The sequence below is a fragment of the Synchiropus splendidus genome, chromosome 18 (assembly GCF_027744825.2).
Source record: "Synchiropus splendidus isolate RoL2022-P1 chromosome 18, RoL_Sspl_1.0, whole genome shotgun sequence".
Taxonomy (NCBI): Eukaryota; Metazoa; Chordata; class Actinopteri; order Syngnathiformes; family Callionymidae; genus Synchiropus; species Synchiropus splendidus.
The window spans coordinates 13,243,069-13,258,689 of NC_071351.1; the positions used below are offsets into that span (position 1 = coordinate 13,243,069).

Below are 15,621 nucleotides of genomic sequence, written 5' to 3' on the forward strand. Positions count from 1 at the left end.
AGAGAGAGAGGGGTCCGTGGAGTGTCAGAAACAGCCGCTGATGGAGAGGCCTCGGCGAGCAAGAAAAACATCACCACAAAACAGCCTTTGCCCCGAGGCCCCCACCCGCCCATCTCCCCATCCGCTCTGTGTGTTTGTGAGCCTGCTCCCCCCCACCTCCCACCGTGGCTGCTTCCATTAGCCTCCAGTGTGATAAAGGAGACGGCACCAGCTGACACCACCACAATGACTCGCCATACAGCAAAGAATGAGATGTCCCCCTCTGTAGCTCGTGGCAAATTGTGCGTTTGTGAGCGGCGGAGAGAGGGAGACGGCGAGGTTAGGGACGGAGCGCCGTGTTTGAGTAATGCCCACAATGGCCGCTCCTACCAACTAGCACCTGATGGATGACTCCAGAGCCGCCCCGATTCCCAGTTGTGTAATTTAGCATCATTACCTATGAAAACCAGTGGCCACCGAGACACCCCAAACTGATGTCTCGCGTCCAGCGCCGCTATAAATCACCATTTTCCCTCAGAGGAAGATCTCTATTAGTCCAATGTAGTGGAACACAAATAGTTGATGGATTACAGCGCGTATAAATGTTTTTTTTTTTTTCCTCTGATGGAGACGCAGCTGACCCGTTGCTTAACTTCCCCCTCTTTCCTTGCATGCAGTCTCCAGTGGCCAATACTTGCTGACATCCCAGTGCTACACTGTGACCCATCAACTGCGTGACCTGGTTTGCAATTTCAACCAGAATAAGGAACGGGGCCGCGCGTCAATGAGAGGAATTGTTACCAAGCCATTCGCATCATGGCTGCACCAGCTGACTCAGAAATAGCGATCAAACACGCAATGATAGTGACTTCTTTTTTTTTTTTTTTTTTTTTTTTTTTTGAAGTCTCTGGACGGCCGGTTCGGTTTCATGGCCAGATCCGAGCGACGGTGTTTCGCATCCGTTGGCACTTGCTGTGGCGAGCCTATTTTTAAAGTTAAAAGTGCCCGCAGTGTGGCCGCAGGAGAGGACACTAACTGGTGATCCATGATGCTTTTATGAAAGCATGACAGAACAGCAGAGCTTATAAACCCGCACAGGCTGCAATGATTAATCCTCATAGCCCACTTAAAGCAAGGGGGAACTAAACCAGCTCTGAAGATGAAACGTTTGATAATTATGTTTGTACTTCATCACCCCCGACGACTCCCCCCCCCCCTCCCCTCGCCGCCGCGAGTTGATGCCGTTGTGGGTCACTGATCCTGCATATTTTTGATGTACATTTTGTGTGATCACTCGCGACATTTTCCCGTTTGGTTTGGCCCAGACTTCTGTCTGAGGTACGCTCACCCGAGAATTCAAAGCAAATACATTAATGAATAACTAATCTTTGCAGATGCATGAATCTACATATCAATGTAATCAGGGAATGTTGTGTGCATGGCTATTTCCAGCGGAGGATGTCAGGCACGCACAGCCGCTCTGCATATATGCTAATGGGGCTCCATTTTTCCTCCCTCAATGCGAGCCCTAATGAAAATTCACTTGTTTACTAGTCCACATTTAAGAGGTCACGTGCACTGCCGGCGGAATACCAAGCGCAGGTTCAGAATCCCCGTCCATATCCAGGGTGGGTTTTTATGACACAGCAGATATTGCTATCTCCCGCGACGTGAGCTCAGGAAGAACTCACGCCACCTTCACTGCAGCCTTTCAAACCAAGAATTTCACTGAAATAAAAGAGCATTCTGAGCTACCTTTTGCTCTGCGGGGCAGAAACTGTAAAACTCAATATATATGGGAATATCTTCCCGGCTATATTCAGCTTTATTTGCAACACTGAATCTGTCACAAGCGGTGACTTCACAAGGCGAGGTCGGCCATGTTGCTTTGTGCAGATGCCATGCACGGTATCTGCTCCGGACCATGTCGTGCGCCGATGCAAGGACGGCAAGAGGAGAGCGAGCGCAACACTGATGCTCTTCTAATGGCTGGATTCCTCGCCCGAGGCTGCGAGACCCGATGCTCCACATGCTGGAACCTTTTCATGATAGCGTACGACAGATGACAAATAAATAGCTCTGGCAGTGACGGGTTGAGAAACAAAATTGCATTCTGTCGTTCGAATTCAGCGGAAATCTTCAGAGTCAATCTTCCTGTCTCTAAGAATCAATTCTTAAAGCCGAACTTTGTTGAATGACCTGAAGGGTCTGTGACCAGAAACATAAACATCAATGTACACAAAGCTCATTCTGTTCGCAAATGAGGAGAAAACTATTTCAAAGTCTCACTACGCTGAGACACGCCTTGATGATGTCATATTGCCTGTTTAGTCAATGTAAACAAGCTGTTTAGCTTCCACATGAGCGAATAAATACCTTTGCGTGGCGGCCACATTATAAAATAAAACCAGATTACGATACTAAACGTACATGCAAAGAGTCAACAGAGTGAAAACTCACCCGAAAACAGTACGTTCCTGTCTTTATTTAGTTTAGTTTTAGTTCGTGCTTCTGATCGAAGTGTGTGCATGCATCACATAGGCAAACGTCCAGTGCGTTTTTAGATTTTTCGAGGCGACCGTAGTCCATCTGTAGTCCATCATAAGTGTGACATCATCTTCGCCTCATGAACCTCATGGTGCAAACTAAACAGCTCCACAGTTGTACCTCACAACTTCCTCCAGTCATCAGCCATGTTTTTTTACAACCTTGGCGACGCTCATTCCACCACTAGATGGCAGCGGCGCTTGACCTACTTTCAACAACAGTCGCAAAGCTCCATCACGATGTAAATGACAGCAGAAAACAGTATTTCGTCGACAGCGATTGCATCCATAACCTCGACCTTCATCCTGGTTAACTCCATCTTGCCTTGTCTTGTCTCAGAGAAGCGACATTCACCCCCCCGGCTTTTCTTCTTGAAAAACAACAGTTCTGACTGACGAAAGACCCATTACTGGCAAAAGGAAAGTACTACATCAAGCCAGTAACCAGCAGTTGTGGACAGGTGCTGGACAATAAGGAGGTCCCAAGTAGAAGGAGGAGAGGATTATCTAGTTCATAAGGAGCAGGTGAACTTGCCAATACAAGCATTACGAAAACAGATACGGGAACGACAATGAAAGATCATTGTCAGAGTTGTTTCGAATCTTATTTCAGTGTCATCTCCGCACCTGTTTTGATGATCTAGTCATGTCTTCTATCAAGTCCCGCAGTGACGGACCGAGTCACGCCAGGTAAGCCTGGCTGAGTGGCGCACCTGTCTGGCTTTTACGCCCCGGGGTTTCTGAGTGCGGATGAGGCGGCTAAACCCAGGGAAGGGTTCTGAAGTGAGCAGCCTGTCATGCCTTCGCTCCCCCGGTGAGCACGGATCCCGAACCTGCCTGACAGATCAGAATAGAAAGCAAGCACCACATCATGGCGGTGACTCAGCCCAGCCGCAAGTCCAAGTGTGTCCTGAAGGCCCCCGGACCTCTTAATCACTGCGCGCGTGTGAGCGCAGTGGGACAGGACCGGACAAGCTGCTTTACATATGACAAGGGCTTCCAAAATAAAGCGCGTTTTCTCTGCGTCACCAAAAGTAAACTGCATTCTAACAAGCCTTCAAAGCAACTTCATGTTATTCGGATGTGCAGGGGGAGGAGGAGGAGGGGCCTATTTATGCATCTCAGCCCGGTTGAATATCTGTGTCTTATCCTGCGCAGTCATATTGTGTAGCGGAGGGCGAAACTGTGAGAGTGAAAATGTCACATCGGGGATGATAATACATGCCAGGCACGTGCGGAGGTCACTCGGTCACATTTGCATACCGTTATCTGCCAAAAATAATTCAATCAACATTTGGCTAACGCAGTCACGGGGCTGCTGAAACCAAATATTTGAGACTTGTTGTGTCGCTGTCCTCCGACTGTAGCGCACATTTCAAGACTATGACCTGCAATGTGATTCCATGAACAAGCTCCTGTGAAGCACAAGAAAAAAAAAAATCATCGCTCAACTTAAGTTTGGAAAACATTTGGGATGAATTCCCCAACTGCACGGCAAAGCAGGATTTAAGAAGACATTTATAGGGGACTAAATCAGAGTGACTGAAGCACCACAGTTGACAGGTTCCTTAAACCTGTGCAACACAATGAAGCAGTAGAGATGGGAGCGAGTGAAGCTGATGTCAAACACGTCCTCTGGCGCGGCCTAATGTGGCGTGTGACACGTCACAGCGGATCACCCTGTGCTGAGATGACCAGCCGCTTACGTATGCCACGTGCACCGCTGGATTCCCAACCAGACACTGTCAGGTGCGATAACGGTTTCCGCCCCAAACCAACGCTGAATTCCGCTTCCCTTTCCCCCCCCAACAACCCAGTCAACGCAGCACTTCTCCGCAGCACTGCGAGCGTGAAGATGCTTTTTGCTCCTTGTTCTCCTGCATTTACCCCCCAAAGCTGAAAGCCAGAGATAACCCCCGTCGCTCAGGTCCCTCGGACCACTGATCCACTCCCCATCACTGTGGGGTTGGGAGATAAGGGCCCGAGCTGATGGCGGCTCCTTGGTGGGAATCAAATAGTTCCTCACAGGCTGCATGCATAATGGAGCTGAACATGCTACCTACAAGCACAGGCCTATCTCAGGTCCATTAATGCAACTCCAGAGCTCACGCAACCCGTCCATTCCACTGAGCCCCCGGTTACCAAGCTCCGCCACTTTCTAAAAACAAGATCTATTCAAGAGACGTCACATAGTCATTTAGCTCCTCGGTCAAACAAACACTCTTAATATGTTGTCAGGGACCAACGCATCGAAGGTGAGTACAATGAGGAAAAACACAAGCATTTGGACAGGGAGGAATGCTTGGAACATACCCCATTACAGGACCCTCTAGACCAGGGAATGAAATGTCCTTCCTCTAGAGGGGGGTCAAAAGAAAGAGGGCGATGACTACAAAACATGATGGGGAAAATCCAAAATATACACTTAAGTAACAAAGACAAAATGGATCAGGAAAGGTTAAATGTAAGCAAGGATATTAAGGTGCATAAATCAGCCATGACACCTATAAAAATACTTTATTCTGGATGCATTTTATTTCAATATAAATCACAATAGAACATCTAGGAAAGATTAAAAATAAAAAGGCAATTTATTTAAAGAGAGGCAATAATATTTATTAATATATATTTTCTAAGGTAATAATATTTACATTACATTTTATTGCCTCTATTTTAATATAAACTATGTATTAATATATTTTTTCTACTGTATTTTAATGTATTTATAGACAGAGAGAAATACTCACAAAAATGGCAAATGATAGAAGAAAAGAGGATTATCTTGTTATATTCAAAGTTGAACTCGGGTTAAAAAAAAAAAGAAAGAAACAGGACAAAATGTCTGACCTCATGAGGGCCCCACTTTCCCCAGGTCTACTCCAGACTGAGAAAAAAATCCGGCTGAGAACCCGGATGTCCAAGAGTTAATAAAAAGCTGGATACAGGAAGTAAACAAAGAATTCTTCAGTCCAGAACTATACTAAAGCTGAAGCCGTTACTGATAAAGTTGAAAAAATATATTTATAAAAGGAAGGAAATGCTTACTTCAAAGTTATATTTCGGAAAATTTATTTCTAATAAACAATAAAAAGAAATGAATGTGGGAAAAATTTAAAGTTAGGATGAACTTAAACAGAAGAATAATATGAGACTATATTAAGGTATATAAGTAGATATAAGTAGAGGGCCGCACTTTGTTTCTGCTATGATGATAAACGTGTCTTCCGTTGATGCCTTATAACTCATACGAGACAAAGTTAAAACGCCGTCATTGAAATAAGTGCTGATTTAAATATGGGTCCACATGTGGTCAACTTGTGCACGGTCATGCATTCGTGGCAGTTATGCTGCTTCTTCTTCACTTGTGCTAAATTTGGAGCGGAAGCCTTCCAGAAAAATGATTTCATCATAACTGCATCACGCTCGTGATGACATTTTTCCCCCTGCTTTAAAGAGGCGGACCCTCAAAGACAAAATGTCACCGTGGTCGTTGAATTCCCGTCCTCTCCTTTTATTTCAACCCTCCCTCTGAGTTGGCCGCACGTATGCCGGTGAAGGAAGGCACTTCAGAAACGTGAGGTGCGCGCCGCCGCCAGCATCTTTATCAAATCTCCTCCGTGTAGTTTTTCCTCTCCCAGTGAACCTCTGATCGTTCCCGTTTGCTGTGTTTGGTTTCCCACATAAAGGAGAATGCTGGAGCAGATAATAAGGCCGACTACTGTACTGGAGTCTCTGGGTGCTGAGCGCTGATATAACAATGGGACGGTGGAAGAGGAATAAATCAGTAAGGAGCAATTTTTCTGTGCTGGATTGTTCTCTTTGATCTGGAGTGCAGTGAAAGGGGGCCATTATGTAACGTCTTCAGCACACACATGGCCGACTGTGTGACTGCCAAACACACGGGGGGAGTAGTGGAGGTGGTGGTGGGGTGTCGTGGCAAAAGGGGGGGGGGGGGGGGAGGTAGACAGGCAAGAGGAAAGAGACAGGGCCATGTTGGATGTGCGAGGAGAGAAATATTGCCGTACAAATTGGTGTTGGGTCACCTTCCTTATTAAGGCTGCCCAGTCGAGCAGCTGTAATCGGGGCCTGGACGGGCCCTGTAATGAGACGTGACCCGCGGCGATGGAATCGGATGTTCACCGCCCAAATATATCTAAATGAATAGGAATAGAGGCTGGATATTTGGGGGGAAGAGGGGTAAAAACAATAACAGCCAGAGAACAGAACTCGGCTGTAACATCTGAGTCACAGCTGAACACAACCAAACTTCAACGTACGTCTCTTTTATCAGTGGCTATTATGGCACAATGACTTGGGTTTTCATGAGTTAAACTGCAGTTATGATCTGCATGGTGAAACACTGCTGCCTCGTGGTGGGAGGACTTCACTTGACTTGACAAAAATTTTCTTTTCAACCTTATGATGACAAAGTTTCAGTGAAAACCTCCAAGTGAGGGTGACAAGGTTTCATCTCAACATCCACCTCGACTTTCCATGCAGAGAAGAGGAGGGTACGCTCCAAGTCTCCGACAAACGACAGAGCTTTTCACCATTACTGTCCCCAACATCAACACAACAAAACTCATAAAACTGTTCCGCCTGCAGAAAATTCATAAACAACCATTCCCTTTTACAAAATGACACATTCTGATGCATATTTCAAATAGAAAGGATGTGATTTTGATTTTGCACAGAAGGTATTTTATCTATATAATTCGTGTTGAATATATTCCGAGTGCAGGGGGGCTGAAACGGACAGCAGGGGGCAGTAGCATGAAGGGGCTCTGCCAGTAGCAGTCATGGATGGATAAAAAAAATTACTAAATACTGGTAAATCTGCATTTTGAAAGTTGATTTGTTTCAGTGATTCAATTTTATATTTTGTTTCATAAAGACTGGTTCTTTTTTTTTTTACTGGAATCGGAGACATGCTCTGAAAAAATAGGAAATGAATGGGGAAATCTTAAGGTCGCCTCAAAATCGAGCTCCAATTTCAAATTCCAACAGAAGCTGTAGATAGTTTTGGAGTTATTTTACCCAACATTCCCCCTTTGCGGTGGAAGCTTGTGGAACTCAGAGAGGTGGAAGGGCAGTAGGGAAAAAGACGATAACGGCCAATAAAAAAGACAAAAAAATAGATCATAGCATCATGATATTATTGTTATAATAAACTACATTATGACCATGGAAACAGAGGCCAATAGGACTCCACTCACCAAAAGGGAATTAAACATGGATTTTAAAAAATTCAAGTCACTTCTAAGAAAAAAAAAAGGTCAGACAAGAAGGAAGAAGTGTCCGACAACATGAAAGAACCCTGCCAATTAAAGTGTGACGCCTCCAGCGACCCATAATCCTGGCCATCTGGGACTCCTGACCAATGATATCTTTAATGTTTCCGTCAAGTGCGAATCGTGACTTGGGCGATTTTGTTTTCTTCGAGTGAATATTAAGCTTCATATGAGACTTTTTTTTCCTTTATATCTGTTACGTAATCTGATAACAGTCATCTCCCTTTACGCTCAAATTATGGAGCCACGAATCCTTCCTGGCGCCACTCTGCTATTGGCTGAATCGTAGCGGTTCAGAGACACAACTCGGGGCCGGAGATCATCGAACATATGGCCTTTTAAAATCAATGATTTACAAATCGATCAATAAAATATGCGGCTGTGAAGTGAGGCCAAGTGAATCAGTGGGAAGTGGATGGCTGTGAGTGGCACCAACTGGCCACAGGCAGGCCAAATGTGCCTCACAAAACAGGTCAAAGATGTCGCTGAGACAGCATGCAACACGGAGGAGAAGTGTATTAATAGGACCCTGCCAAATCAATGTCACAGGCACGCAACACAAGAAGGAGTCGTCGCTGACGGAAGGAGGAAGTGAGGAGGGGAGAAAGCAGGGAGCCATTGGTGGTTGGTGTTGTGCAGCTGAGGACTGATGCTGAGGCAGCCTGACAGGGTCTGTTTCTGCTCATTGCAAGACAGTTATCCAGAGTGACCGTGTTGTCTTCCCTTGCCTCCACCAAGGTTACACCATCGCCAGAAGTCCGGATGACACACGGAATGAGCCTCAGCGGAGAGACGCTCATCATTAACAAGCAACGTCACTCGATCACTTTGCGACCACGTCGGCGGCGCTCGATATTGTGAGCGACCTATTGAGCTGCGGCAGCGTTTTCCAGCTGACGTACTGGGTAATCTGGTGTGTTGGGCCGTCAGCTCAGGGTGCATGATCTTGCCAGCATGACTCAAGTCTGCCCGTGAGCTGCTTCCTCCGTTTGTGCATCTACTCCACTTGCTTGTATGATCTATTTTAGATTCCTTTCGCCCAAGGATGTGTGTGCATCCTCACAGCAGAGAGCAAATGAAACAAGACCGAGACGCGGCTGCCGGAGAAAGAAGGGGAGGAGGGGGAATAGATAACAAATAATCTATGGGCAATCATGCAAATTCCTCGGACGCTGTGGAGAGGGGGCCCATGCACGACAAATTTGGAATTATGCAAAGGACAGATCTCTCCATCAGATATTTGGCAAACACCGCGGCAATATGTCCGACGACATATGCGCCACCGCGAGGGTCAAACCTGCCTCCAGTAAAATCACCAGCTGAGTGATCAATTTCCACCAGGAGGAGGCGAAAACACCTCCAACATCCGCACCACAACCGAAGCAGGGGCCGACACTGGCCACCGCCGCGGCTCAAGATGTCGCGCTCCTTGTGGCCTTCACATACTGAAATGGAATTTGGCGTGACCCTGATGTGTCATCTTGATTTAGACAGCATTTTCATGTCGGCGACTAGCAACGCAGGCTGTTATCAGAGGAGCGGTGAATTGTTCCTGCAGAAGACGTGGTTCTACTGTGTAATCCTACAAGATCTGCCTCCTATAATAGACACTTGCAGGGCTTTTGTGGCTGTTGAATAGAAGGGCGCTAATCTTGGGGAGCCAGCGATCGGTGAGAGGGGGTTTGGGCGTCACAAAAATAAAACGCTCCTGTCGCTTAAACATTGGATTATGTCTACAGCTCTGCAATTGTTTTCTGCCACCATTAATGGATATATATCCTGAATTATAGAGAAAGACTTTTTTATAACCTGTCCACTAAAATGTTGAGGCAGCAATTTTCTTTATTTGATATTTTCAAGATTTAAGGCTCACAATTCAATGAAAGATCACCGAGTATTAGCCTGCTGGAAATGCAACATGCATGTCAATGACTCCTCATCGATTGTGGCCCTGCGGATTCAGTGGCTTCCCACTGCCATCTGCTGGCTGAAGAGGGGAAGTACGGTCAACGACAGTAACTTGGACTTCTTGCCAAGCAAAACAAAATAAAAACAAGACCTCAGCTTAAATACATGAAGCGTAATGACTGCTTACAACGGGATGAACATCAAACTGGCGTCTGGTCACTGAGTTCAGAGGACTAAAATGGAAGTTAGGGTTGAGAGCTCACCAACATTGGTCAGGAAAAAGAGTGCAAGGCAACAGACGAAGGTTTCTACAATGAACGAGCATTTTGCTGACTTAAATAGCACCACAAAAGCAGTCACTAAATGCGTAATCCTACTTGGTTTTTGCTTCTTTAAGAGCTGCAAAAAGTGTTTGTTTCCTCGAATTTGTATTTTGCTTTAAAATACAGTCGTGAACCAGTCGGTTTTTCTTCCCTCATACACAATAAGAAGATGAAGTGGTACATTTGTCCTCCACCGAGGTCAAGCATGTTTGAAAGGAGTGAAGTGCTATCCACCGACAAAACGGCGTGACAAAATGCACGTGTAAGCATTTTTTTTTTATTTTCATTTGGAAGACATCAAGTACAAAAGAGTGGCGTTTTCTTCCAGAGAAATATGGAAATGAGTGTACAAATGTTCCTCTATGTGATTGACACATAACGCAGGTAATTCCCGCTGTCCTCTAAATAAAAGGTAGTCAAAATATAAGCACTTAAATTAAGAAAAAAAAAAAAAACGGGCCGAAGCCCCAAACATATTTAGTGAAAAAATAAACTTGTGTCAAACAAGTAGATCCCATGACAATCCCTAAATTCCACTATGGTACGCACAGAAACCGTCACTACGGAGATCTTTCTGACTCTGCACCAGTGTTTTGTTCAAAAGACTGTTGTGTTCCTGCACTTGAGGGTAAATAGTCCACTTTTAGAAAATATAACATGCATGGTTAGAGGCTAATAAAACACCCATGCTAGCTACGAGTCCACTACTCTTGAATAGAAAACTTCTAGGATCATTCCGCACGGCGCAATGATGGTCTTGGAGGAGTAAAATAAAATATAGAGACTGGATAGTGCACGAAACAAGATTAAGACAAATGTATACGCTTTGAAAAATAATCATTGAATTTACACGATCATACTTTCATCAGTGTTGAGAAACAGAAGACTATCATAAATTCAGGAGGATATTTAGTCTAGATTTATTTTGGGGAGAAAGAAAAATGTGGCACACGCCTCGATGACACTGAAAATGTAACAGTATTAACCAAAAACAACGCTTCAACTGAACTGTCTTTTGCTTTGTTAAGAGCCGTCCCTGCAGCACGGAGATCAGTTGGTCACCTCGGCAAACTAATCGTGTAAAGAATTCTGTCATTCACCAGTGACCAACGTGCTGAGAATAAATAACGGCACTGTGCTGCAGGAGGCCAGATTTAGTCAGGTGGCTGTGGAATTACAGTCGGATCAACTGCGTTCGGACAACCTTTCCAGAGGCTGCGATTGGGATATGGATACTGAGAGACACACGAACAAGAACCAGTTACAAAAAAACATATATTGAGTACAACTGTACCAGCAGTAGGTATTTTGAATGTTAGATAAAAAATAAATTCTGAGTAAATATACAGTTTAGATTAAGCACTGTGATCAAGTCCAGCTATTAAAATCATGCGTTCTGATAATGATTAATAAGGTACGGGAGCAGGAGACATCTGGGAACGAGTCACAGGTTTGAGTTGTGAAGACAGAGAAGGAAAGAACTGCAAGGCACTGCCTAATTGCTGGAGTTAGGTGAGTCAGAAGAACTGCAAATATGGTTCAAGTGGCTGTGAATCAAGACAGAGTTTAAGGTCAGGTGGCATCTATGGCTTATACACGGACAGAAAAGATCCTTTGGCTATTAAATAAGGAGCGGAAGACTGAAATAGAAGTGAGAGGGTTTGGGTCTCGTCTGGAAAACAAATGATTGTACGGCCACAGTGTTCAGATGCAAGAGATGCTGTCGACCAAGTCTGACCAGCTGGGATGTTGCTGTTTTGTGGCTGCTTGTGAGAGACTAGAATCATCACCACACCCATCAAGCGACTCGTGAGTGGCGGTCGTGACTGTGTCTGAGTGTGTGCCTCCCTCGACCTCATTGGTCACCCTCCGGGGTCTGCTGGCCGCCACCTTTGGCCTTGATTTGGAGCCAGGTTTCCCCCAAGGCCTTGGCGAAGTGGTCATCCACTGTCCCTGTGATGGACACCGAGTTGGACACGGAGCTGGAGACGGCATCGGTTTCTTTGTAGTTCTTGCCGAGGCTGCGGCGGAAGTGCTCCTCGATTACAGGATCGCACACCGTGTTGACTAGAAGAGAGAGAAACAGGGATCCAAGACTTCAATAAAGGCTGTTCTTATTGTTCCAGAGTCAGGACAGGAAAGCACCAACCATCCGTCCTCCTGTCATCAGTGGGTGGACTCGGGGAGCAGCCGTTCATGTGACAGTGAGACAGGTTACAGTTGCGGTTGCTTGCAGGGGCGCAGATAATAACCGAGGGCCGGTTCTATATTTAGTTAAAGAGGGAACAACACAGTGAAAGGGGAGGAGAATAATACAATACCCTATAATAATAGAAATACCAAGCCTGTGGACATACCTGCTGCCGCTCCACAGTCCCACTGACAGCAGGCCTCTCTCGGCCTGCCATTCCAGAATCCAGAGCACTTTTGGTCAGAGCCAGAGGCTGATCCACAACATATCCAGAGATGGAAGCATATAGGTGGTTGCCATGGAGACCGTTGGAGGTGGAAGTAATGTGCTCCACAGGACTGTGACTGAGCCTCCAGTGCTCATTACGGTTGTCCCCGGCAGAAGGACGTGCCCTCAAAAGACAGTACAGTTGAGGACGGCGCTCGCAGAAATGGTCACAGAAACAGGAAACTGAACTCACAGCTGCGACGCAAACAATCTGCTCATTTTTGTCATGTGGTCCTCATCACAATTGATTTGGTCTTCCAGTTGTTCGTCGCCGTACTTCCTCTTGCTCGGGCAGTGTGTCGGTGGCCCGCTCATGTTGGACATGGATGGTGTCCTGGACTCGTCTACAGAGAGAAAAGCACTGTTGAATTTCCTGACAAATAAAGGGTCTCTCTAAAAGTTGAACAACGCTGTTAATACCTATAAAGATGCCAGGGTCTCAGTCACAGTCTTAAAAGAAGCAATATTTTGAAAGCAGAGAGGTTAACCTTTCCAGACTCATGTATCGATGGAAATGTTGGAAGTCCTCAACTCCATGATGCTGCTCCACTTTTAAGTTATTGTTTGATAAAGTTATCGGCGAATACAAGGTTGCAAGGTCGATGCCTACTGTGACATTGCGTTCGACTGTGTTACACTCTGAACCTGCCCACCTTCTTTGCTCCCACGAAAGTGTTTGAAGGGTGGGGCTTACTCACATTTTCTTGTGTAAATACTTCAAAACATAAGAGTTTTGTGCAAACAGACACATGCTGAGGTGCTCAAGAGGGGTCCAATATCGTTCTAAAAGACACTGAAATCTCAAGATTAGTTCCTCCTTAATGTCATCTCAAAGATGTCAATGTGTATGACCTGATCTTTTTTTCAAAATATTGGAAACGTAGCTGGGTGCTTGAGAAGTTCAACTCTGATCACTGGCCAATATGAGAAAACTTTTCATCATCATGCCAGTGGGAGTGAGATAAAACCATGTAGTCAATATTCATTTGAACAAACTGCTTTATTCACCCTGATGAACGAAAGTAATGGGAAAATAATCCCAGACTTCACACTCCCAGTTACATGTTTACAGCTTAACGAGTGACGTGTATGATTCCCTTCTCCTGTGTAAGTGTAAGCAACCGTTTACTGACATTCAAGTGACGCTTCCAGACGGTATTGTTGACCCGAGTAGGGGACGGTGCTTTCTGGAAATGCGTCCAACGTGAACACGATATAATACAGAGCAACCGACTAACCTCCGAAGTGTAGTCTCCCAATGTTATTGTTCATCTTGTCCAGGAGCTGAGAGTTCAACAGGTCCATTCTAGTGAAACGCATTTACACGGAGAGGCTCGTTGCTAACATTGACGTTAGCAAGTGATACCATCGAAGAGCACAAACAACCTCGTCACCTGCGAAAAACACATTTATACCACATTATTAGAGGCTACAAACACACATTTGGGCTACAAAAGATCACCAGTGCGCGTTAAAGACAGTTCGGACTCCATTTTCTAGAGTGTTACCGTTACGCCAGCTAGCATCGCTAGCTCGGGTGAGCTAACGAGTGCTAAACGGCCAAGCAATTCTACTTCAACTAAAACTTCAAATCTGGCCACAAGCGTTCGAATAAGCTTAAAGTCGTGTTTAAAAACAAAATGAACACAAAAACACGTCAATTACCGCGATGTATTGGAAGGTTGATACTCGGAGAAAAGTTAGCAACTCCACACAGTCGACAACTTACTAAGTCTAATCCGACAAAAAGTACGACGAACAAACGAGAAGACGGTGCTGATAGAAGTTCTTGTGGATACTTACCAACTCTTCGTGGTGTTTGTGCTGCCTTCGGTCGCACCAGCGGAACGCAAGGGTGATGAGTGAAAGAAGTTTCACAGCAACAACAATAACATGGCTAGCTCAGCTGCCTTCACTGTCCCGCTGCTGAGCAGGACAAAAGAGCTCTGGCGGTCCCCGGGGACGAACCGCAAACAACAACTGGCTTTCTTGACAGTCTCCTGAACTTCTCGGCATTTTTCTACATAAAAGAACGAGCAAATCACTGAAAAGTCTCACTGATTTAGTTGAAGTTTTTAAAGCAACTATGGGATTAAAGGTCAGGAAATTAGGGTGCACTCAAAAAGTAGGTGTTCTCATGTTATTATTGATGTTATTTTGTGACAAAAGGGCATTTGGGTCAACACTTAAAATACTCCATTCAGATAAACAAGAAACCGAAAGATTTGAAATGTTTTAACAATATTACGATTCAAGAGGTGTCCACATTAGACATTTACAGATTAACGTTCATGTTATTTACATTGCTAAAACAACTTTCCAAGTTACACTTGTACAGTTTTACAGTTTGAAGTCCACCAGCTTTCTATTCCTTGTATTTTTGGAATAAAAAACACCAGTTCTAAAAACAGAATGTTCATTAACTGATGCGTTTGGATGGAAGCTACTTAAAAACAAGTAAGAGTGGCATATCGCGTATCACCAGCAGGTGGCATAGTTGTTAACTGAGAGCTACATATTTTCATTTTAATTTCTCCAGATACAATAAACAAAACATTTCTTTAAAAGGCCACTGTAGCTCAGTCAGGTTGAAAGTATGTCCATGTTCCAATGGTTGGGCGAATAGATGAGGAAAACCAAAGCCAGGCGTTTTTACACAAAAATATTAGGACACTGCACTTGGATAGCATGAAACATGATATGAATTTGAATTTAATAAATCAGATTTATCAATGACAACATGTAAAAGGGGTCATTGTCACAAAATTTTGCAAACAAAATGTGTTACATATAATACATATAATCTACATAACACCAGTGTCAAAAATGTTATTTAAAAATGTCTGTCATTGATAAGATAAAATTCATCTTGGTTTTTGTATTTCAGATACTGTACATAAATACATCAAGATGTTTCCATTTCCTTGGATATTGTCTAATTACGTTGGACTTAAAAGCAGTGTTGATCAGTGCCTCCCTGTGAGACTACATTCTTCAGGCAAAAGTGACAGCACGTGATATGTTTACAGAAGAGAAACATGAGGCTCTAACTAGTTATCGACATGCTTGTGTGGACGTACATAAAAACATAGATTCAAAAAAATGATCTGTAAGTT

At 44.6% G+C, this 15,621-nt stretch overlaps 1 protein-coding gene across 1 annotated transcript; it reads right to left on the minus strand.

Moving 5' to 3' along the window:
- Window positions 1-10,310: 10,310 nt before the first annotated feature.
- On the minus strand, window positions 10,311-14,650 carry vgll4a (vestigial-like family member 4a). Its single transcript, XM_053849366.1, has 6 exons — window positions 14,309-14,650; window positions 13,744-13,899; window positions 12,699-12,849; window positions 12,405-12,630; window positions 12,197-12,311; window positions 10,311-12,114 (listed from the first exon to the last, which is right to left on the minus strand). The coding sequence occupies exons 2-6, from the start codon at window positions 13,823-13,825 to the stop codon at window positions 11,903-11,905; spliced, it is 786 nt and encodes a 261-aa protein (XP_053705341.1). The 5' UTR covers window positions 13,826-13,899; window positions 14,309-14,650; the 3' UTR covers window positions 10,311-11,902.
- Between the last annotated feature and the right edge of the window lie 971 nt (window positions 14,651-15,621).

Bases quoted from the DNA above. Each gene is read 5' to 3' on its own strand.
- vgll4a (XM_053849366.1), bottom strand. From the start codon at position 13,825: ATGCGTTTCACTAGAATGGACCTGTTGAACTCTCAGCTCCTGGACAAG. The intron at 12,850-13,743 runs GTTAGTCGGTTG...TTCTCTCTGTAG, and splicing joins TGGGAGACTACACTTCGGAG to ACGAGTCCAGGACACCATCC. The intron at 12,631-12,698 runs GTGAGTTCAGTT...CTGTCTTTTGAG, and splicing joins AGATTGTTTGCGTCGCAGCT to GGCACGTCCTTCTGCCGGGG.